The sequence below is a fragment of the Dipodomys spectabilis genome, unplaced genomic scaffold (assembly GCF_019054845.1).
Source record: "Dipodomys spectabilis isolate Male_0828 unplaced genomic scaffold, ASM1905484v1 ptg000019l, whole genome shotgun sequence".
Taxonomy (NCBI): Eukaryota; Metazoa; Chordata; class Mammalia; order Rodentia; family Heteromyidae; genus Dipodomys; species Dipodomys spectabilis.
Genome location: NW_024870696.1, coordinates 8,432,942 through 8,457,942, shown reverse-complemented (window position 1 = coordinate 8,457,942; position 25,001 = coordinate 8,432,942). Strand labels below are relative to the sequence as shown.

The window sequence follows — 25,001 nt, the reverse complement described above, 5'->3', positions numbered from 1 at the left end:
GTGTGTCCGGCACCTGTAGATATTCACAGGTTCCACACAGTCCTCATTCTCAAGGAGTAGCTAAGTCTTTCATTGCTGTCTCTAGTCACCCCTCTCTGAATAAGGAAATCCAGGCAAGTGACTTGAGACAACTTTTCTGTTGAAATAATAGCATGGACAATTACAAGTGAAGTCTCTACATTTTTACCCCCTTCCTCTGTCTTCCTTTCTCTATACTCTCTCCTTGTAACGCATTCCTAAGATAGTCATTGACCATCTGGTACATGTAGGTTCTGGTCCACCTACAGTTAAGAAAAATCGTAAGTCTCAGTTTCTGCTCTTGATGAGTTCACTGTTTGATGAGGGAGAGAGGTGTACAGACAAGAGCTACAGTAGAGGACCAGAGAAGGATATGGAAGTGAATAGGCAAACCTGAGTGAGTGTTAGAGCAAGAAAACATCAACACCAGCCTTCTAAGGGGAGGAGGGGTTAGCCAGGAAAGGAGGCAGTGGGCTGGAGTCTGGGGGCAAGAGGATACGCGTGCCAATAAATGGGGCTGGACTGGCAAATGGGAGATACTACGTAAGACAGACTAGCCTTACTTCATACCTTATTTTCAGTCACTAAAACAATGGAACCCCTGCAGGATATAGTTGAGAACACATTCTCTAGTGGCAGTGGACAGAGTAGAATAGAGGAAGCAACAAGGAAGAACTCAAGGCCTTTTTAAATAGAGCCTGTGTCCATTGGAGAGGGAAAGAATAAGGTATAGAAAAAAATCTTCAACTAGGTAAGAATTGACCATTATTTGAGAATAGGGGGATGAGTGAATAATAGTTGAAGATGACTCCTTAATTTCTGGGTTATGAAGCTAGAAATGAGGACCACTCAACAAGAAGGGATGGAGGAGTCTTGTAATTGGTGGAGGAGATGACAGCAAATTAATCTTCATATAATTTAGTTTGACAAATCTATGGACCAAGTGGAGATATCCAATAGACAATTGACTATGTTAATCTAATAGAGGTCATAGGAAAGAGCTGGATTGGAAACAGTTATTTTGAAAAAGTCAATAGCTTTGGAAAAATTTCTGGCAGTATATGAGATTACCAGGGTCACTGTGCAAACAAGAGATAATTAAGCAAAGAATCCTAGAATCACCCAAAAAAGAAAAACCCTTGAAAAAGACACTTGAATATGAAGCCAAGCCAGAGGCATGGCCCAGTGGTAGAGAGCTCAAACCACAGCACTATCAAACCAGAAGACGAAGCCCCAAAGTTGGACATGGTGATGCACGCCTGTAATCCTAGAACTTGGGAGATTAAAGCAAGATGGTAAGTTCAAGACCAACCTCAGCTACATAGTGATGGCTGTCTGGGCTACACAGTGAGACCCTGTCTCATAAATTAAGAAGAAAAGAGAGGAGAGAAGGAAAAACAGAAGAAAAAGAGGAGGAGGCCGGGTGCTGGTGGCTCACACCTGTAATCCTAGCTACTCAGGAGGCTGAGATCCAAGAGGATGAGGGAGGAGGAGGAGGGGGAGGTAGAGGGCATGAACTGGGAGAAGAGGGGGAGAAGCATCCCCGAAGTCAATAAATACAGCAGGAAATGGGGTCCATGTATCAATGGGAGGAGAAAGTCCTAACAAAGTGGAAATCACTAAGTCTCAAATGCCACAGGTGAGAGATAATAATGAAACTGAAATGTATGTATTGGATCTCCCACAGGTGAGAGATCCTCAGTGATCTCAAATGAGGACTACTTCAGCAGATGGTAGAAGATGAAGGAAGTACCAACTTGCTAAAGATTGAGGAATAAATGCTGGATGAATGTAGTCAGCTCATAACTCTTTTAAGCTTCAACCAAGTCATTTCTCGTAGTTCTAGAGGCTGAGAAGTACAAGATAAATTGCTAATAAGGTAGTTAGTATTCTGCTTTCTCTCTTTGCTTCTAAGTGGTATGCTCCTATGACTTCTTATTTAACAAGAGGGTGGAGGAGAACTCTGGTGGATCAAATAAGGATAATCCCATCAGACCATAGTCCCAGCCTCATAACTTAATTTACTAATTACTAACCTAATTACTTCACTAAGCATCATCACACTGGAAGCAGAAGTTGAGAGGGACACAACATTCAGCCCACAACAGTTAAGGAGAGAAATAAAGTGAGTTTAATAGGAACTGAAGGATTTGTTTTAATTTTTAAATCCACAGCAATTATTAAAGGGAAAGAGCTAATCATGAGAGAGAGATTGAAAATATAAATGAAAAATGACTCCGGAGGATTATGGTTTGAGATCAGCCCGGAGAAAGTCAGTGAGCCCTCATCTCAACCAACAAGCTGTCATGGTGGCCTGTGCTGTTAGCCCAGCTGTGTGGGAAGGTGGTGGTAGAATCAGATCTGAGGCTGGCCCTGGGCAAAATCTGAGAGAACCTACCTAAAAATAACCAAAGCATAGAAGGGCCAGGATGTGGTTGAAATGGTAAGCACATGACCCTTAGTTCAAACCAAGAAAGCACTAAGAATAAAATTATAGAAATGCATAGTCGAGCATTACACAGTATGTGAGATGTCTTGGTTTGATCTGCAGCATTACAAGAAAAAAAACAAAAGAATAAAAAGTAGAGGTTTATGGAACTAAGTTTAATTTGAAATAAAGGTGAAAGCTGGAGAGGTCTGATGGGAGTGAGAAAGGGACTGGAATATCATCGTGAGGATGGAGAATGGATGGGGTGCAGTAAGGAAGGAAGCCCCACATGGCTGAAGTGAGAGACTGGGATATGGAAGGCACTCTCTCTGTTGCTTGCTTCAAACATATTTCCTGTTACCTCCTAACATGAAACCTGTCTGTGACCAGTTCTACTCATTTATGACTCTAATGTACTTTTTAGACAAAGCATCTGGGCCATTCTTTTACAGTGGGTTCATGTGATCTTTAAATAAATGAAATTATGGGACACACAGAATTGCCTTTATTAGAATTCTTAAATTTTAGGAGTGTTGAATAATGTGAGATTATTCTGCTAATGTCTGTCTAGAACCCATTGCCCTTTTGTACATTTCAGAGAGAGAGAGAGAGAGAGAGAGTAAATGTTATTAATCATGGATGTTTTCTGGAAGTAACACATAGGGCAAAATTCTACTAAATGGGAAGTCCTACAGACTGGTTAACTACTGATTATGGCGATAGTAATTTTTTCCACCCAAAGTGCATACCCAGGGCACTGTTTTGGGAGAGATACACGTAGTGTCAACTCACCATTCGTATGGAATACAGAATGTGGCCATAGCAATGGGCTATGATTCCCACTGGCACCACCAGGCAGCCAATAAACAGGAAGAGCACAAAGGAGGAATCGTTGGCATCCTTGGCTTTCCAGTCCACGGTGCAGCCTAGTCCATGGATATCCAAGATGTACCTGTTCCAACCCAGGAGTGGTGCTCCTGCCCAGGCTAGTGAGTAGAGCCAGATGTAGGTGATAGCTCTCCAGGCCCAGGTGAAATTGATCACCCTGGCATGGACCACACGGATATAACGTTCATAGGCCAGCACAGTGAGGGTGGTTATGGAAACAATCCCTGCAGGAAGAAAAAGTAGAAAAGCATAGCATGGTGCAGGGGGAAGATACATGTGCTCCACTGGAAATATCACACAGAGTCTGAGACCAATCCCATGTTCTAAACACCAAAAACATAATTCCAGGAGGAATTATGCCCTCCTTCCTAAGTCACATAATTAGAGACATATTTACCTGCTAAAGAAAACACAGAGTAGAAAACAGAATGGAGATAGTAAGATAAAAACAAAATCCCTAAGAGCAGACCTGCCTAATGATGCAGCCATTGCATTACTCAAAAAGGAATCACTAGAACAAGTATCTTCTTCAGTTTTGCCTTCTCTCAGCTGTGTGACAAAGTCAAAGTGGGTTCCACAAGCTCAGACTGGCCAGTTATGTGAACTTACACAGGGGGCTGTGTGAGCCCATTCTAGCAAAGAACAGCATAGGAACTGCTCACATGCGAGGTCTGCTGACAAGGTGGGAAGGATGTTGTTCATGATACATTCTTCGCTTGCACATCTAATTTGCAGCAAATCCACATTAAGAGTATTTGTGCTTCATTGTGAGGTATTCACCCAACAAGTACCCATGGAGAACTGTAGTATGTGTCAGGCACTGTGGCAACACTGGAGGTCCAAATGATGACTGAGGCAGATGATAGACGTCTGAAGGGAGAGAGGTATGCAAATAACCTAAATCAATGATTTAGGCTTGGAAAATGGTACAACTGTGACACAGATTGTGAAATTACAGAGAAGCATTTGTGCACAAGGCAGGAGAAATGCATGGCTGGAAGAATGAAGAATGTGTGTAGTAAAGCACGAAAGTATAAACTGACATGAAAGCATCTATGAATGCTAAGAGGACTCAAAGATGCCTAAGTTCAATAAAAAAAAAAAAAGAGAGAGAAAAGAGGGCAGATGGGGCCACATGAGTAAAGCTGCTAATTTCCAGATTAGGTCAATGTTTGTACCCCCAAGAAGATGATTGAGGATGGGTTGAAATGCTGTTTTCTCATGGCATTCTCAGACCATGCTTTCCGTTTCTCTGCCATATTTCTGACCTAATATCATTTTTACTATGCTTGGATCTTGCATGACTTCTTCGCAGGCAAGAACGGAAGTAGATTAGGTGTACTGAATTTTCCATAACACCATTTGGACGGACATTCAATATTTTCATCAATATTTTTAATATTTTAGTTATCCTATAGTAGGTTTTATCATCCTGAATTGAAACAAAGGGTTTTCAATTCAACATATAAGTTTATGAGTACAATGCTTCTTGATTAGTGTCATCTCTTTCATAATTCTCCCCCATTTGTCCTTATTTTGTCTGTGTCTGCCTTTCTGTAGCCTGCTACTCCTGTTCACTGGTAACATTCCACAGTGAGACTTTGTCTTATTTGGGAAGGGGAAGAGTCTTTCTTGTATTGTGAGAGAAAGGTTATTCAGGAAAGAAGGGCCTTATGACTGGAAGCTGATCAGAGAGGAACACCAAGGGAAGTGGAGAACTGAGAGCTGGATTTTTGTAAAACTCCCTTTGCAAAGCAATTGGGGAGGATCTATGTGGCCCTGGTTCCTTTGAAACAGTAGTCTATAAAAACACATTGCATGGTTTATCTTAGAACTTGCCTAAATCTTCTTGTTTTGCTTACCCCTGCCTCATTGCCAGCCACTCAGACTCACTTTGATTCCCTGTTCCCTGTGCCTGGAATGCTGACAACTATCCTTTCTACACCTGTGGAACACATAATGACAGGAATGTGTTAAGTGTTACATGGAGCTGTGTCATGGACATAGAGTATACAATGAAGGAATTATCTCTCCTTAGGTAAAAGAGACACAATATCAAGTTGACAAGGATGAAGACACTTCATGATCCAAAATATAGAGAGAAAAAAGGTGTTAAAATGTTCATTCCATGCCTCTGTTTGAGTCAAATGGTTCTTAGTAATATAACTTAAACTATATATGAATTTATTACATCTGTCAACATATGTAATAATATACATGATGCCAGATATTACTAGACAATGGGAAAAATGTGTTATAAACAGACAAAATGAGAAAATGAGTAATTATGAAACAATGGAATAAATTCTGTAATACAGGAATGCAGTTGAAGCCATAATCCTGGATTAAATTCCAGTTTTCTCAAGGAAAAATCAATTATCTCTGAAGCTCAGTTTGATCACCAGGGAAATAGGGACAGTAGTGGCAAGACAAAATGCTCTCTAATTGGTGTATGTGTGCGTGTGCATTCAATGAAATTTTTCATAGTAAATAATATTGTACAAAGGATCGTTATTATCATACAGTTGATGGGATGAGAGCAAAACTGAGTTAAGTGCTGGCAGATAAAGTCCTAGGAGCTTAAATATATTATCCAATTGGGGATATGTTCCTACTTTGGCAACCAGATGATCACATTGAATACCTTTATTTATTGTCCAGTTGTCTAAACTCTTAGATAAACAAGTTTACATTAAATAGAATTAAACGCTTATTCTAGTGCCTGGCCCATGACTCGGATCTGTTTCATTCTGGTTAGATTTTTAAAAAAAGTTTCTGTGATATGGTCCATTCCTCTAAGGAGCACACACTCACTGCAGAGAGCAGGTAGGAAAAGTTTCCTTTAAGAATGGGAAAAGGGGGCTGGGAAGGTGGCTCAGTGGTAGAGTGCTTGCCTTGCATGCTTGAGGCCCTGGGTTCGATTCCTCAGCACCACATAAGCAGAAAAAAAAAAAAACTGGAAGTGGCACTGTGGCTCAAGTGGTAAAGTGCTAGCCTTGAGCTGAAGAGCTGAGGGACAGCGCCCAGGCCCAGAGTTCAGGCCCCACGACCGGACACCCCCACCCCCTTCCCAAAAAAAAGAAAGGGAGGAGGAACATCTAAGTCACAGACCTCTGGGAATCAGGTAAAACCAGAGTATTTTAACCAGCCAGAAAATCAGTGAGCCAGAAAATCAGTGAGTCAGAAAATGTGAATTCACTGGGACTGTGAATTCTATTGGTAATTCTATTAAGTAACACAGGAGACCTGACTGAGCATTTCCAGTTTCCTGCAAATAATTGCAGTGATAACTGCAGAAGGAGTTGCAATAAAGACATGAAGGAGACTCCCTTCCATGCCAGCAAGGAGTTTGAATCCTCAGTCTCAGAGAAGCCATGAGATTATTTTTGTTCACTTCTTTCACTGTGCAGTTCTAGAGAATTTGGTTTTATTTTACTTTTGCAGATTTTTCTTATGGCAAATTCCCTTTGGCTGCAATTAAGCCAAGATTCAATAATACATTCTAACACCTCATTTCATGTTATGTCTTAACAGCTGTTAAAGTTTGATTGCATATATTTTTCTCATCATCGTCATAGATATGAGATAGGACAAGCTCACTGACTTCATTTGATTAACATGTGAGAAAAGGGGTTGAGATTTGTAACCAGTCTAAGGTCACATGGTTAATTTTAAACATGTAAGGGAGAAACAGGCGCCGGTGGCTCACACCTGTAATCCTACCTACTCAGCAGGCTGAGATCTGAGGATTGCCGTGCAAAGCCAGCCGGGGCAGAAAAATCCCTGTGAGACTCTTATCTCTAATATATTACTCAAAAAAGTCAGAAGTGGTGCTGTGGCTCAAGTGGTAGAGTGCTAGCTTTGAGCACAAAGAGGCTCAGGAACAAGTCCCAGGCCCCAAGTTCAAGCCCTAGGAACATTTTTAAAAATTTAAGGGAGGGTTTGAGGGGAGCTTACTAGGATAGTGCTTGCCTAACATGTGTTTAGTGCTGGGGTTCATCCCAACACCACATATATGCACAAAAACACACAAATTTTAAAATGCAAAAAATGAGAAGAGAAAGCATAAGAGAATCTCAGAGGCGATTGCTTACATTTACAGTCAATTATTTTATAATTTACAAAACTCTTGAGCACACCCAGGGTATAAGCTGTGTATAGCTGTTGGCAAGAAGAGTAATTCCCTTTTCAGTTACTTACATGCTACTGATTAAATGGAGAGGTCAATGGCATTTTCCTAGAATGAAAAGCTTGCTTCCTGAATCTGTCTCTATTTCTGAGTCTGTCTCTGTCTGTCTTTCTCTGTCGTGTGTGTGTGTGTGTGTGTGTGTGTGATTAATCAGCTAAAAAAGATAAGACACAAAGGGCCATAAAAATGGAAACAGGAGGGCTGGGAAGGTGGCTCAGTGGTAGAGTACTTGCCTTGCATGCATGAGGTCCTGGGTTCGATTCCTCAGCATCACATAATCAGAAAAAGCTGGAAGTGGCACTGTGTCTCAAGTGGTAAAGCACTAGCCTGGAGCTGAAGAGCTCAGGGACAGCACCTAGGCCCGGAGTTTAGGCCCACAACCAACCAAAAAAAAAATGGAAACAGGAGAATTTTATCAGGATGGTTAAAGAAATGATTGCTATATAGCTTGGGCAAAATGATACTGGGATAACCTTATGACCACTGCTGTGTCCCACACTGTTGAATTGGGCTTCATGCGGATTTAACTCTCATGTCCACGTACCGCTAAAAGTCCTCTAGATCACAGAAGTCCTCTAGATCACAGAAGTGGTTCTCTTTCCCAACACAGAATGTGTCTCCAATGCCCACTTCTTAGCATTGCTAGATCAGAACTTGCCAGAAGGTTGTTCTGAAAAACCCTTCCACAGTACCTAGCTCCACTAAAGGTCCTAAGTTTAGTGTGCTATTTAAGGCTGACACTGCTTTGGTCCCTATCCAGTGTTCCAATTTCACACTAACCCCGGTACAACATGCTCTGGCCAAGTATGTCTTCCATACCTGCCTGCTTCTGCCGTGCATCCCGCAGGGACCTTTTCCCGCAGAACAGCCTTCAGAGCACAGACACATCTGTGTGTGTGTGTGTGTGTGTGTGTGTGTGTGTGTGTGTGTGCGCGCGCGTGTGTGCGTAAAGCCTTCCCAGATTTTCCTAGTCAGACTAAATATAATATAACTTCCCTGTGCATCCATTAACTTTATGCCTATTATCTTAGTCACCAGTACAGCTGAATATGTGACTAATTGTACATAATGCCATCTCCAATAGATAAGGTGTTCACTATCATTTCTTTAATTCTGCTAAATTCACTGAGCCTTGTGCCTCATCTGAACATAGAAATATTGTTTGCCATCACAATGCTGTCTTAAGAAGAGATAATGTTTAATACATTGGATAAATGAGAACTGTTCCTAGAACATTAAGTAGATACCCGTGTTCGTAGACTTCGTCTGACACCTTTGAAGGCATGCACAGAGTGTGGGTTATGGCGGGATACAAAGTGCTTCTGCCATTTTCTATGTGTGATGCTGATCAGGTTTTCTCTGAAGTGTCTGCTTCCACATCTGTAGTGAGAGTACCTACCTAATTGGGTTGCTGTAATAGAAATAGCCAGAAGTTATAGCAGTACTTGGCATATAATACATGTTCAGTGAGTGTTAGTTTTATAATTAGCATTCCTATATTCTCAAACTTTAGCACAGAAACTGAGACAGGATCTTGTACCAAATAAATGGGATGAGTTGAACCTGTGGCCTCACATTGCAGTATACTTGAGATTCTTATCTGCACTAATCATACTGACTCATCCCAATACATTTGGACATTTTCCATAGTTAACACAGTACAAAATGCCAAGCTGCTGTACTATCTTCCTGCTTGGTGAACCATCAATGACTGTGTGTAAATAAGTGAATTCAATTGTAGATGGTTTCTTTAGTCTGTATTGGCAACTCTAAAATCCACAGGATGTTGTGATACATTCCTAACATAATTTTACTGATACTGTCATGAATAACACTCTCAAAAAATCATGCTTTCTTTTTTAATCAATCATTTCTGGTAAAATCCCACTGGGCACTGATGGCTCATGCCTCTGATCTTAGCTACGTAGGATGTAGGGATCTGAGGATCATGATTTGAAGCCAGCCTGAAGAAAGGAAGTCTGTGAGACTCCTATCTCCAATTTACAAGCTGGAAGTGGAGTGTGACTCAAGTGGTAGAGTATTAGCCTTGAGAAAAAAAAAAAAAAAAAGCTCCAGGACAGAGTCCAGACCCTGAATTCAATCCCCAGGGAAGGAGAAAGCAACAGAAGAGGATAATCTGACAAAAGTATAATATATGCATATATGAAACACACAGGGAATGTCTCTGAACAACACACACACACACACACACACACACACACATACACACACACACAAAGAATGATAAGGATGTAATACAGAGCTTGTTTGGGAGGAGTACTAGTAAGAGTGGGGGGTATAAGTGAATGGGTGACGGAGAATGCGTATGAAGTATTTTATATGCACATATAAAAATAGAATACTGAAACCTGCTAAAATTATAAGACCAAGCACTGAACAATACCCAGGAGAGTGAGCTGCTTGATTTGTACAGCAAAGTTTAGTTGTTCAGCTGCATTCTTTCCTAATAACAGTGACCTGGTAAACAGGTTTTTTTTTTTTAGTTCCTTTTTAGTTTTATTAAGAAAATAAGTCACAAAAGGGGATGCTGGTTTAAATTTTTGTCCTAAAACACACTGAAAAACTGCTTTATTGGAACACATTAAATTTGTTTCACAACTTAAAAAAAAAAGAAAAATATTTTAAGCTGGGGCATAGTGATGGAGGTGTGAGTTGGATCAAGGCGTGCATGTATAAAAATTTCACAATGATGGTTATGCTTATGCTGTATTCTTTAATTCTCTATTTTTTGGAGATTACAACATCATAAACCTCCAGAAGCTTTGAAGCCACTACTGTCTGGTGATGGAAGAGATGGAGAGTGGGGACTTACAGAGTAGACTGAATTCCTACCACAATAACCCTGTTTGAAGAACAAGTTAGTTACTTGAGGAAAAGGTAGAAGTGGAGAACAGAAACAGGAGAAAAGCAGAGTCCTTATGAAGTATTCAAACATTCATTTCCTCTTTTAGTCTCTTTACGTTGGCACTATTGACACTTGAAGCTTTGGGGCTGTGTTGTGTACTCTAGGATAGTGAACAGACCCTTCCAGGACTCACTACATGCTGTGGTGCCCTCTTACCTATTTTTGACAACCAAGAATGGCTCCAGCCATTGTCCAATGGGTGGAACACATTCTATTCTGAGAACAATAGCAAAATGGGAGAAATTAGTAATATTATTGATGGTACATGTGAGAAATTATTTAATGTGCACTATTTGCGAGTAATCTTATTGATTCATTCTCGGTCATCCTTAAACAAGACATCCATAATTACAATCCCTAGTTGCCTGAAAACAAGATCCCAGGCTCTTCATCAGAACAGTCTATACAATTTCTCATTAGACTAGGTAGTAAGCTTTGAATTGTTACAAAATCTTTTAACTACAAACTTATAGTGTTAAAATGCAATATTAGGTTAGCATACTTGTTTCTTAGCATAAAAGATAAACCAATCTTAAGTGGAAATCGAATACACAAGGGTTATATGACATATAACAAAAAGAACCAGCATGGAAGCTTCTCTACTAAGTCTCCAAATACTTCTATTTCCTTAAAACCTAAAATGCCTAAAAGACTATCTCCTCCAGAATTATAAACAGGCACTATCGACCTGTCAGCCCCAAAGCTCTGAATCTAACTTCATCACTATTTCCTGTTATGTGTACGCCTTTATTAAGTAGTTGCTCTGAGTGTAATATGGATAAAATATGTTTAACCATAAGCAATTGCCAAAATCATAGGACAACAGCAGGAAGTAAAAAATACATAAAATATATTGACAACACAAAGATTTCAGATGTGAGCTTAAATGAGCAACTCCTCTTTTAACCTTAGTTTTCTTTACAGATTTTAATTAAGTTTTAATTTACAGGAGGAAAACACTTCTTAAAATTCTTGAAGCCAACATTTAATAATTATTGATTTATGTATTTATTCACTCATATGTGAAATAACTGTTTAGAAATGGGAGAAAAATGCAAGAGTAGCATTTCTACTCAGTGGATCTAAATACTAATCAGAAGTCAGTCAAGGCAAGCTAATTATTTCAGGTCTGGTCTGTAAAATGGGTATAATTACTAGCTCTTTCTTATCTTACGTAGGTGTAGGTGTCCTGAGGACCAGATTATATAGTTGTCAGAAGAAAACATTCTATGTATGCTGTAGCAGAACTGATGTCACAATGTGCATGTCATAGTCAAAGTCAGTTCAACCATTCACTGCACTGTTCAGACATTATAGAAAACTGGAGCTGCCATGCCCTCTGCTGTTGAAATGTGAGTACATCCCATATTTGATTAAATGGAAAGAATTCAAATAATGCCTCTTTATAATAAAGGTTAAAACTCCTCAGAAACCCTCCCAGAAGAAGCTACTTCAAGGCCAACAGGAACATGACTTCCCCTGGATCCAAAAAGAGGAAGGTAAATAAACACAGTTCTAAACAGATAGTTTCTTGGAATTAAAATTTTATGTTCTCTCATTTAGTTTTCTTTATACTTCTTAAGTGATCAATGCTTTGGGATTTTTAGACCCAATCTCCCCTCTCTCTTCTTGGTCCTTTTCTCAGTTTCTAACAGCATCTGAATGTTGGCTGAAATAGATTTTAGGAAGTGTTAACCAACTCAGTTTTTTAACCCTTTAAGCAGCTGTGTTATAAAAGGTTTTGGCACCTACAAAAGAAATATCACAAGTTACAAGGTATCATAAAAGCCAGAGATTGTTCATTAAGGATAGTATTGGTAGTTACAATTAAAATGATAGGTAGCTCCTAAGGTTAAAAAAAAAATTCCTTACCTTAAAGTAAGCATTCCAACCGACTCAGGAGATTCAGAGAACTTGTTCTAGTCATTTTTCTATTTGTAATCTCGATACTGTGTGTGTGTGCATGTACGCATGCATGAGTGCAAGTAGTGAGGCTTGAACTCCTTGAGCTCTTGCTTGGCTATTTCATTCAAGGCTGGCATGTTTACCATTTGAGCCACACCTCCACATCCAACTTCCCCACGCCCCGCCCCCCCCCCCCCCCCCCCCCCCCAGTTAATTAGAGCTAAGAGCCTCATAGGCTTTTCTGCCCAGGATGGCTTCAAAATGATTTTCACATCTTCGCCTCCTAAGTAGCCAGAATTACAGGCATGAGCCACCAGTGCACAATGCATTTTCTAATCTCTAGTTTAATGCCAGTTCATAATCAACTGCTGTCTGTTGAATTAAGTTGCCTTGACTTGAATCTCTCAGGTTGACTGGAAGAGAGGGCCTGCCTGCATCCTCAGACTCAAGTTCTGCCCAGGGCAGGGCTTGGCACCTGTGAGTCCTACTTTCAATGACCTGGGCCTCAAGATTCCCTGTAACGTGGCTGCTGAACTACTTTGGATTTGAGACCATGCTTCAGCTTGTATAGGATGTCTTCATGCTGACATCTGGAATCCTTTACTACTGTTACTGCTATTATTCCTTAATGTTGGGCAATGAGAAAAGACAAGCCTATCTAGACCTAGAATTTTTTCCTACCAAACTGGTATAAACTTTCTACTACACATTTTTAGAAATTTTCTTCGTGACTTTTTAACTTTTAGAATTTTATTGAAAGGATATTACAAGTTTCCAAAATACCAGTAATTTTCTCATCATTTCAGTAGACCATTTTGTCAATTAATCTTTTATTTTTATTGTAAATTCCTTCAGTATTTTACCGAAAAAAGAACTCATTAGGTTAAAGTGTAATCACATGTCTTCTGATGCCTTTAATATAGAGACCTAATGTGTTACAGAAAAAATCAGGAAACGATAAGTTGTGCTGTAATTAACATTTTTTATTCTTAAACATTTTTGCATACAGCTATATATATTAATATCATTTAGTAGCTATGTGACAGTATATGATAGCAAGAGCAACACACCAAAATGTATGCATTTCTCCACCAATATTTAAAAAATGCATAGGGATATTGCTAGAAACATCTGTGCACAAGTAGCATTTTTCTTTTAAATATGTTTTTGAGCATGTCCTATTTGAGTATGTATGTCCAGAGACCAGTTATAGAGCTCATGATAGTTTTCTAAATAGTTCTTTAAAGTGACTGCTAATGTGCAATGCTAATGCTATAAGCCACATGCAGATTTAAGTTTTTGCCCAATAGCATGAACTAGATAGATCAGTTATTTAAACTTATACTTTAATATTAATTGAATTATTATTTGTATGTTCTCATTGTCACCTAACCCTTCATAAATCTGCTTACTAAAGAGTATAAAACCTTCAGGATTCTTAAGTGCTATGTAATGCAATTTTTTCCCCATTTTCTCTTATGTAGGGTCTAGCTCTCATTTCTCTTTTAGTTGATCTACCCTGTCAGTATTTTTCATCTGCAGAGCTTACTTTCATTGCTATGAAGTTCCTTTGTTACCATTATGAGGATATAAGCAGTAGTCTTACTTTTACACTTAATATTTGGTGTATCCAGAAGAAACCACATTATCGTATTTCCACAAGGATCTACGTAAGATTTTTTGTTTTGTTTTTTGGGTTGGTTGTAGAGCTTGAACTCAGGGCACTGTCCCTGAGCTTTTTCACTCTAGGACAAAGTTCTACCACTTTGAGCCACAGCACCTTCTAGTTTTCTAGTGATTCACTGGAGATTCACAGCCTGCTGGGCTGGCTTTGAACCACAATCTCAGTTATTAGCCTCTGGGTAGCTAGAATTACAGGCATGAACCACCAGCACCCAGCTACCTAGTTTGTTGTTGTTGTTTCATTTTGATGCTAGTCCTAGAGCTTGGACTTGAGTACAGCCCGTGCTGTACCTGAACAGTTTTGCTCAAGACTAACACTCTACCACTTGAGCCACAGCTCCACTTTGAAGATAGTCTCACAGGCTTTCCTGCCTAGGCTGGCTTTAAATTGTGATCCTCAGATACCAGCCTCCTGAGTAGCTAGGATTACAGGAGTGAGCCACTAGCACCTAGCAAGCTATTTCTTTCTAATAGTTATTTAACACTTCTTTCCAAATGGCTTATTGGTCTACAACTGACTACTCAGCTGCACAGAACTTAGAAAGATTGCTTAATAGCATGCTTTAAGGACTTGAAAGAGCAAAGTTCCTACCTTCCCTCTTAAACTAAAAAATGTCTGTGCCTGTTTACTTTCCTAGATTATGTCAATTCTCTATTGTTACATAAAACAACTGGAATGATAAATGGCATTGTATCAATGGTATTGCATACTGTCACAATACAGTTCTTTGTGTTTCGTATACTTATCTAATCTTAACCCTCACAATAATTCTGGTACATATTACTTACTTTATAGATGGCAAAATGGTAGGCAGGCTTGTCAAAGTATGAGTGACCCAAGGTGTCCCGGTTCACTGCCTTCTATTATACCAGGTTGTCTCTCATAGGAACTGCTCACATTTTTAAATGTCCCTTACTGGTTATAACTCGTCTCAATCTCCAGTTTGTTATTCTGTTCTGATTTCCAGTAACAGATCAGTTTCCTTAGTTTTGAAAAACAAGAAAATTTGGCCTACTCTACTACTGATTTCCATTACATTTGGCTATAAAATCTTTTTTGTATTGCTTCTTTACGTTATACAGGGCAGGGAATTTCATTGTTTCATGTCTATGCACATTAGTGCTATATTCCAGGCAATTTCATTTCCACCATCATCACACTCCTTGTACCTTTCAGGAAAAGTGTTACCAGCATGCTTCCTTGTTCTGTTTTCATAATTGTGACTAGACTATTTTGCTAGTACTCAATCTTTTTTACTCTCCTCTCACGTACACACCTCCCATTAGTCCCCACCTGCCCACAGAACCTATTTCTGTTCCCTCCAATCCTCTACTGATCATCAGCTTTTGGTGAGTTTCTCTGTATTGCCCTCAATATTGAGATGTATTAGTTATTCATCCTCCTTTTTCCAGTCTCTCCACTCTACCTAGTAATTATCGATATGGATATTTATACTTATGTATATGCCCATGAGTATGAATGTCTTTTAGGTCTAGCTTCCACATACAAGTGAAAGCACATATTATGTTTATGAAGCTTGGCTTGTCTCAGTAAGATGTCCTCAAGATGTTTTCCCAAATCTGATTATTTCATTTTTTTGTTGTCTATTTAACATTCTATAACTTATTTATCCATTCATCTGTTCTTGTGAGCTCTACCTCTAGGTTGATTCCATCATTTGGCTATTATTGACTGTATTATCTTTTGCAATTTTTCTATTTACCTCTTTCTCAATTTATGATGCGTAATCTGTGATCATGAAAAACTTTTTAGTTTTTAGAATTGAACCCATGGATTTCCAGGCAAGCACTCTACCACTTGAGTTATGCCCCCAGGACCCCTACCCCCACCCCCATTTATTTTGGTTTTGAGACAATTTCTTGCTACTTTTGTCAGGACTAGTCTTGAACTTGAGATCCTCTTGCCCCTACTTCATGAATACCTGAGATTAGAAGCATATGCTACCAAGCCTGACTAATCATTTCTTTTCATTTACAGTTTTGTAGAACACTTCAAGCATTTCAGTTGTTTTGGTGGATTTAAATCTTAGAATCTACCCAGTAATATTATTTTAAAAACAATGATACTGATTGTTCGCTTTTCTATTTTTGGTATGCTGCCATTTACTTAAATGTCTTGTTTCACTTTCCTCAAAAATACTTCTATTTTGAATGAGTGTATCAAGAACATATTTTGTTCTAAAATTTTTGTAACACAGGGTTCCTATCAGAAGATGTTACCAAAGAGCATTATTTTGTTAAAATGGCCAAATTCTGCTTTAAGAGATACATAGACCTAAAACATTATTTAGTTTTAATTAATCTTATTCTCTTCTGATTCGGAAAGCTACAAACCCTGAGTCTACTTGTTTTCCACAGCAGCTCTAGGTACTGATTGCCACAGGTGCTTTTTCTTTCATTCGCAGAATCTACACTCTTAAATCTTCTAACATCAAAAAGTCAGTGGGAGATCAAGGGTTTGGGGAATTATGAAAATATGAAAAGGTACCAATGTTTGCTCCTCCACATGGCAAACACTGAGAAAATTATTGGTCATTGAATTTGTTTCCTATTTGCAAGTCTTATGCTATAATTCCTGCCTGAAAACAGTTAATCTATACTGGCCTCAGTTATCTGTTGGAAGCTTTTTTAGCTGTTAGGCAGGGCTCTGCAGAACTAATCTTATCCTTCAGATTTTCTTTGCAATTTTTCTCCCCCTAAATGAGTTCTAAATGTGTTTGTAAAGCTGAAGGCTACCTTGATATCGCTGCCTCGCTAGTTCAAAGGGGCAATAGGATGAAATCACCTGCAAAATGTAACATCAGACCTTCACAAAGAATAAAGGATCATGCAAAGCTAATTGTTCAACAATTAGACAACTGCATTTTGTCATATTGGCACTTGTATTAGTTGCTATTCTTACTACAAAGTCCACTTATTCATATTCTATATAAAAGGCTTACATAATTTACTATTTGTATATGTGTTTTGCTATTCAAACAAGTGGTAGAGCTGCAAACGTAACTGAAGTATGCCTTTGACATTATTTATTGTTCTACAGATGATGAATATCAATAGCAGGTACAATTTTACCTTCCCAAAATGTTCACATGAAACTCTCACACATACACTCAATAGTAAAATAAAGCTAACTGTTTTAAGACTGAATCATGGAAAAAAAGCTGAAACAAAGTTCAAAAGCCAGTAATTGATAATTAAGACATACAATGTCCATTGTCTCAAAGACAGCTAGCGGCATCTGCAAGGCCTTCCTCATACAGTCACCTGTAATTACTCATATGGAAGCTGTCCTTCAAGTGATAATACTCAATGCCAAGATGAAGAAAATTTCCAAGTTGCACTTTTCTAAGTCTGAAGGTGTTGTCCTGCATTTTCTAGGTTTTTGCTTTCCTCGCCGTCTTCTAGCTTAGCCATTTCTGTATTATCAGTTCCTGGAGCATCCAGCTGCTTATCATCACCATCAAAGATAATGTCTTCTGGATTTGGAGGAGGAGAGCAGAACTCTTCACTTGGAAAGATCTCATGAAACAGTGTTTCTGCTTGCTTGACCGCATGCTCATTCCCCAGACCACAATCAGGCCCAGAGCAGACGTAAACATTGGAAGGTAAGCCATGATATGCGCTTCTGCTAACCCCTGAGGAATCTCTCATATTAAAATAAAGAGCCCACAAGAGTCTTGGCTTTTTGAGACCTTCCTCATCTGCTTCTGTTTCAGCAAAAGGTGAGAATAATTTCTTCACTACTGGCTCCAGGTCTTCCCTTGCTGTTTTTAAAGATGAACAGGTGAGATGTACTAGATAGGTATCTTTCATGCATGTCATGGTTGAAGAACACAATTCTGTGACCCGAACAGAACAAGCTCCTGGCTCTTCAGGCGGCACTATCAAGATGGAAATCTGCTGATCTGAATCTGTCTGCAGAATAGACTGATCTGTAATGAGCACTGCCCTTGATATCTGCTTATACTGCACATTGGAGCATATTTCCCTAGAAAGGTAACTGTCCTCCACAATAAAATATTCAGCATTTATCCTCTGACCAAAGTGATCTATAATTGCTTTACATCGTCTAGATCCTTTGTCAACTACAAGGCATTTTATTTTATGACGAAGACAATAGATTCCACCAAAAACTGCGCACATCCTGCAGAAACACTGGGGAATTTCTCCTTGCCCATACAAAGGAAATAAAAAGGGAGTGTTGCCATAACGCCCAAGACACTGAAGGAAGTTTTTTGTTGCTTTAAGGCCATCAAATGTGGTGCAAGATGATTCTGATATCATTGCAATTGAGTGTAGTATAAAATGTTGAAGGTTAGGAGTTAATTTTTTAGTTTTTAAGTACTCTGAAAATAAACACTGTTTGAAATCTTGGTATTCATCAGGATGCTGTTCATAGTCTAGACAAAACGTAAGAAATTTCATCAGCATCCTCTTTTCAACCATAGTAAGTTCTTTGCTATTAAAGACATCTGCTCTGGAGCAAGGCACCTGTTCTACCTTGCCTTCCCGAAAGGCAAGGATCCGAGTCACATTTTTAAATTCTGCATAACGACTAACATTTGATTTGATTAAAAGATCAATCAATGATCCTTGGGAATACAGCAGCTTTGATACCAAATCAATATTAAATTTCCTGCCTTCTTTAACCATCTGGGGGTAAGTAATCTTATTTCTCTTTGGCTTATCAGCATTGTCTTCGGGTTCGTCTGCAGGTTGGTTTTTATTTTTCTCTTCATCTGAAACTCTGTGTATACAAATTTTATCACCACAGGGCTTTTCTTTCTCCATCAACTCCTCTTCATCAGGTACTTCCAGTGAAATCTCTCCACTTTTCTGAGTGTGTTTGTCAGGCATTTTGCAGCTGGTAACAGGTGCTGAGTCCTTTTCTTTAGTGGAATCTAGAGGTTTAATGGAGGTACTAGAGGTCTCCGAGGAAGGATATTTCTGCAGAGCATCAGTCTCTAGAACACTGTCTACCCTATCTTGACTTGCATAACAAAATACTTCTGCGTGTTGAATAGTTTCATCCTTCTTTTGAAGAGATATGGCTTCTTCTGTATCCTCGATCAAGTTTTGCCATGCAGCAATCGTTTCTTCCTCAGTGTCACTGTTTTGTTGAAGTTCTTCCAACCAAGACAGCAACCCAGGAAAGCTGAAACTCGCCCAGTTGCCTCCATAGTAACTTCTTGAGTCGATATGCAGGACCCTCTGTCCACTTCTTGAACACGCAGCTGCAAGGATAGATTCAGGCAATCCTGTCCCTATTATCACGACGTCAAACTCTGTGGGAAGTCTGTCAGCCATCCTAGGAGGCAAAGTATCTAGTGACAGCTGCTGCTGAAGGAATGTGTATGGATCTAGGCTGAGGGCTCCTCTGAGGTATGATTAAGCTGAAACAAAATCTCTCTCCTTGTGATGTCTCAGTTTATCCGAGAAGTATGCAGGTCCTAGCTATTTAACTGTAACCTTTATAAACATTTTGTAATAAGTCAGTTGCACAGAAACATGATAAAGTACATCTAGTCACATCTGAGAATACTAAAATGGATGTGTCGTTTTCATTTCTGCATTTCACCTTAGCAGTAAATGTCAAATTGCATTACGTATGCATTTGTGACTGGAACTCTTCTCTGAAAGAAGAAAATTCAAGAAAATACAATTGTAAACAATGTAAGAGCAAAGTAATTACATGCAACAGCAATTACAATCCATTGGTATATGACTTGTTACTTAGATACTAATGCCTACTAAGCCACATCATGAAATACTTGCTCACATCATTTCTATATCTTGAAAATGAACAAGAGATATATAACCTCCCAATAAGGTAATACAGTAATAAGGAAAAGATAATTTCCCATAAAACTAAAAATAATTAACATAATCATTTGCTTCTAAGAAAATATTTCAATAAATTACAAACAACTGTGAGCTTAGACCAAAAGAAAGCATGTGGATCAACAGATTATGATTTATGGAAACATTGTGATTAGGAATATTTCTGTGGCCAAATACAATCTGCATGTGATTTCAGAATAGCTAAAAAGACCTTTCCAGCCCAACTACCCTAAGGATCTAATGGTAACTACATGACTGAACTACAGATTACTACAAAAGAAGTCCTGCAGTAAAATAGCATTTAAAAATAAGTGCATACAAAAATGGATGGGCAAAGGGTGAACAAATGCAGCAACACTCCTCACTGGACCCTATGGTGAAAATGAACTAACACTTGTGGGTGGGGATGGGAGGGAAAAACTGGAGAGAGGGAAGGGGTGCCACTGTCCAAAAACACTTTACCTGACTTGTTACTGTACTGCTTCTGTACATCACCTTTATAATAACAATAAAACATTTTTTAAGTAGTAAATGCATAAAAGAATAGGCCTTCTGAGGGGAAATTCATTGCTAATCATTTGTATTTGAATGTAGATATGTACATTTCCTAGTTAAAAAATTTTTTTTCTGGGGACTGGGAAGGTGGCTCAGTGGTGGAGCGCTTGGCCTTGCATGCATGAGGCCCTGGGTTTGATTCCTCAGCACCACATAAGCAAAAAGAAAAAAAGCCAGAAGTGGCCCTGTGGCTCAAGTAGTTGAGTGCTAGCCTTGAGCTGAAGAGCTGAGGGAAAGCACCCAGGCCCAGAATTCAGGCCCCACGACTGGACCCCCCCCCAAAAAAAATAATAATTTTCTGGTTTCATATATTAAAACATTAACTCAATAACACCTATTTCTAATATTTGAAGGTAATATTTGCATTTTGCCAGACTGTCTCTGCAACTATAAATCTTTGTCTCCTAAGAAAAGAGATCATTCTAAATGCCCTCTGCCAAGACCACCGTGTTACTATTCTTATTTTTGAAGGGGCAGTAAAAAAAGTTTCTTCTGTTAACTTCTACCACAATGCAAATTATTTTCTATATGTAGGAGGTCCGTTTGATGCTTAGTGTAGCCAGAGGTAGAATAGCCATGGGTCCAGAGGGCATACTCACCTGGGACACATCCCCAGTGCTGGCCTTTCTACTGTTTATCATTAAAGATGATCATTCTCCCAGTAACAGTGAGAGCTCTTTTACCTCTAATTTTCACTACCATTAAACGTTATGAAATCTAGGTCAATACAAGTAAGAAGACTATTCCATTCAGCTGGAACTTAGATGAAACTGACAAGGTCAGCTTAACTGAAATGATTATCTAATAGCCCTAACTAGTCAAAGCTTCTGTCTCAAAAATACCAGGAATTTAATTTATTCTCACTATTTCCTGAGAATCCAGGATCTGAGCCCAGGATGAAACAGTTGCCTGGCTTACTCATTACACACACACACACACGTGTGTGTACATATATATATGTGTGTGCGTATATATGTGTACACACATATATGTATGTGATATATAATATATATACAATATATGATATATATACTTATGCATACAGAAATTAATGGAGGGACATAGATACACATGTACCTGTGTGTCTGTATGTGTGTATGTGTGTTATGTGTATAAGAATGTCTGAATTGCTCATGTAAACTTCTTCCAGCAGGGTATGAAGAGGAAGACCAGGATAACCATTGCTATGTGCTTATTCTCAGCTTACCAAGGGGTCAGGACTGAGGATGGGAGGAAGAAACAAGCACATAGGTCTTAAGTACTAAGACTAAGCAATTTCTAAACCACAGACATCAAAGAAGTTCTCAAAATACAAGCCCATGGTGGTTCTCTGAGATCTAGACACTTAGGTACTTCAGAGTGAGAATGAGAAACTGATGGCAGTGGAGATTAAATAGTTGGGAAAGTCGACACCGTGAGTCAGCCACAGGATTAAGAGTGGGACCCACTCTCCTGTCAGAAGACCAGTGTGGTCTTCCCATTTGATAGGCATGCCTCTCCAGCATCTGTGGAGCTAGCCCTGGAATTCAGGATTATTAGGCCTCCCCTGCCTTCCAATTCCATGGTTGGTTGGTTCTTGCTAGCGATAAAAGGGAAGCGTCCTTCACCATAATCCACAGGCACACCCTGGGACCTTTTTAATCTTTGCTAAGAACATTTTAAGTACTACAAAATCTTACTTTTTTGATTTGTCCTCCAGGAGGGTAAGCAAGTCTCTGATTCTCTAACTCCAGAAGGTCTACCTCTAGTTTTAAAATGAGGATTCAAAGCACTAACTAAAGGTTCTGATAGCTGGGTATAATGGTACGTGACCTATAAGCCCAGGTATTTGGGAGGTGGAAATTGGGTAGACAAAGTTCTAAATCCAGTCTATGCAAAAAGGTAATGAGCACTCGTTTCAACAAATCAGCGAGGTGTGGTGGTGTGAGTCTGTCAGCCAGCTATGTGGAAGGCATAGGTAGGAGGACCATGCAAAGACAAACATGTGGTACCTTATCAAAAAGTAAGTAAGCAAATAAGAGCTGATAGTATGTCTCAAGAGATAGCATGTTTGCTGAGAAAGGCAAGGATCTGAGTTTAAATCCGAATATTTCCAAGTAATAACAATAGTAAAAAATAAAGCTGCTGTGAAACAAAATGAGCTACCCTTGGGTACAATACCATCTCATGTGAGGAGAGTGTTTCTGGCAATCTTAGAAAATTGCTTCTGAAAAAATTTGCTTCTGAGTGAGATGGGCCAAGCAGAAATGCTGAAGGAGTAAAAGTCAGAGAGGGTAGGAGATTCAGAAGGGCCAGCAGACAGAATGAGGTGAAGAAAACCTTAGGTACTGATAGTTCTTATTTAAAAAACTGAATATATCCTTGTTAGGAAACTCATAGTTGCCAAAACAATTTCCCAGAATAGAAAAAGGATTTCACGAGGAAAACAAAAACAAAAAAACTTGCATGCCTGTTTCAGCCCAGTGAACATGATTGATGACAATTTAGGTAGGGGCTGGAATTACCTTTTTTAAAAAGCTTAGTATGGCCAAAATCTGGGTATTTTTTTAACTAACATAAGGAATATAATTATATAGCCATTTGTCTCCACCTACATACCTCTAAGGTCCCTTCCCTAAGACTTAAATTTTTGGAAATGTCCTCCAAAAAACTAATGAAATCCTCAGGCTAATGCTTAAGGAAGAATAAAACATCATTGAAGAAGTCAAATAAATGAAGTCACGACTTCTCTGACATGTCAAAAACAAACCAAAAAACAAAACATTAAGGAGCCATGACACATAACACAATGTTTAAACAGGAGGTTGGTGAATATGTATGTATGTGTTAACAAAGACCTTGTTCCCCAATATCGACCAAGAAAAAAAAATGCTGTCATCAATTGCTGAGGGATTTCAGGGTTCTAAAAAGAAACGAAACCACCTCGATTATAAACCTTCGTACGAATGAAACTCCCGGGGGGGGGGGGGGGGGGGGGTCATGTGGTAAGTACTTTTGCTCTCAATTTTACACAGTATCACGTCTTTGATCATATACTGGTTTAGTTCGTCCCTCTGTAGTATGATCCATTCTGCTTGATCTAAAGAACTCTACTGGCTGCACAACTGATTATGCACTAGAGTTGGAATTCTCTGAACCACCTGTAATGTCACCTTCCATTTGACTGGTATGACACACGAGGAAAAAAAAAAAAAAAAAAACAAGCTGTCAAATACCTAGCAGTGCACCTGTCGGTCTGCCCTCGGCTAACGTGAATGGAGAGATCTCCCACGAGAGGAAACATCCCGTGCCTCACAACCGCGATAGAAGCCGACGGCTTCTATTTCCAATCCCTCCCTCGTTTCAGGAGATCCAGAATGGGTCGATCAACCTCTTCCTGTTCCTCCAACTTCCACGAGTTGAGCACTTTCCCCCTCCCCATCTTACATTTCTCTGCTGCACAGGCCCCTCGCTTTCTTCCCCCAAACGTAAAGGCCACGTCGAGTGAGAAGCCCGGCACACGGGGAAACCGAGGGGCGCGGGGCACGCCGTGGCGGGGAAACTGAGGCGCGGGAGCGGAGGGAAGTCATCTCGGGTGAAGACGATGGGGATCGGGGGGGGGGGGGGCAGGGGATCGGGGAAGGGGGGAGAGGACAGGGGCCCTGGGCGGCACCGACGAGATGAGGCAGGCAGTCCGGGAACCGGGGCGGGAGGAGAGCCCGAGCGGGGTCCGAGCGGAAGCGGGGCGGCGGGCGGCCGGAGCCAGGGGCCCCCGTCCCGCCCCGGGGCGGGAAGTTGGTGGCGGCGGGCAATCGCTTCCCGCCCTCCCCCGCCCCCCCCCCCGGGCCGACTCACCGAAGAGGCTGCGGCTAAACCCGTCCCACACGCAGCCCGCGGCGTCCCACACCCAGCCGCTCCGCAGGCAGGACACGAAGGTGAAGGCGACGCCGCACGCGGCCCCCAGCAGGTCGCCCAGGCTGAGGTGGACCAGCAGGAGGTGGGTGGGAGAGCGCAGCCGCGGGAACTTGTAGTACAGGACCAGCACCAGCAGGTTGTTGCCGACGCCCAGCAGCCCCGCCGAGCCCAGCAGCAGCGCCAGGCGTTCGTAGGCGCCCGCGCTGAAGAGGGGCGCGGGGCTCAGGGTCCCCGCCGGCGCTGGACCCTCCGAGCCGGCGGCTCCGCCGTCCTCCCAGTACTCCTGGCCGCCGCTGCGGTTCCCCGAGTACATGGCCCGGCGCCCGCGCCGCTCGGCCACGGGGAGGTTCAACGGGACGAGCGGCCCACCGCACGCCAGGCACAGGGTGCGGCTCCGGATCCGCGGGCGGCTCTGGCCATGCTGCGGAAGGATTCGACGCGGGACCGCCAAACCGCCTTCCCCGCCCACCTCGCGCCCCACGCCCTCCCGGGACGCCCCGTAGCCCCGCCCCTCTCCGCAGACACGTCACGCCCCGCCCAGCACGCACTCGTAGCCCCTCCCTTCTCTGTAGGCGCGTCACAGCTCGCCGGCGCGATCTCCTAGTTCCGCCCCTCTCCGCGGGCACGTCACGTCCCTCCCAGCCCGCTCTCGC

The 25,001-nt window shown here is 40.8% G+C and overlaps 2 protein-coding genes across 3 annotated transcripts in view; both read right to left on the bottom strand.

Annotated features, from left to right (window-relative positions):
• Positions 1–24,791, bottom strand: part of Opn3 (opsin 3) — a 30,718-nt gene extending 5,927 nt beyond the window's left edge. The window contains exons 1-2 of one of the 2 annotated variants that reach the window (XM_042674508.1): positions 24,289–24,791; positions 3,239–3,558 (exon numbers count right to left, since the gene is read on the bottom strand). In XM_042674508.1, the coding sequence (XP_042530442.1) occupies positions 3,239–3,558; positions 24,289–24,661 (693 nt within the window). In that variant the 5' untranslated portion in view covers positions 24,662–24,791. Of the gene's footprint in view, positions 1–3,238; positions 3,559–19,603; positions 19,692–24,288 lie in introns of those variants that run through there. The other variant, XM_042674509.1, reaches the window with a different exon arrangement.
• Chml (CHM like Rab escort protein) lies at positions 16,905–20,285 on the bottom strand. The gene has a single exon (XM_042674506.1). It carries the CDS (start codon positions 19,363–19,365, stop codon positions 17,404–17,406), a length of 1,962 nt encoding a protein of 653 aa, XP_042530440.1. The 5' UTR covers positions 19,366–20,285; the 3' UTR covers positions 16,905–17,403.
• Positions 24,792–25,001: the final 210 nt, after the last annotated feature.

Bases quoted from the DNA above. Each gene is read 5' to 3' on its own strand.
- Chml (XM_042674506.1), bottom strand. From the start codon at position 19,365: ATGGCTGACAGACTTCCCACAGAGTTTGACGTCGTGATAATAGGGACA.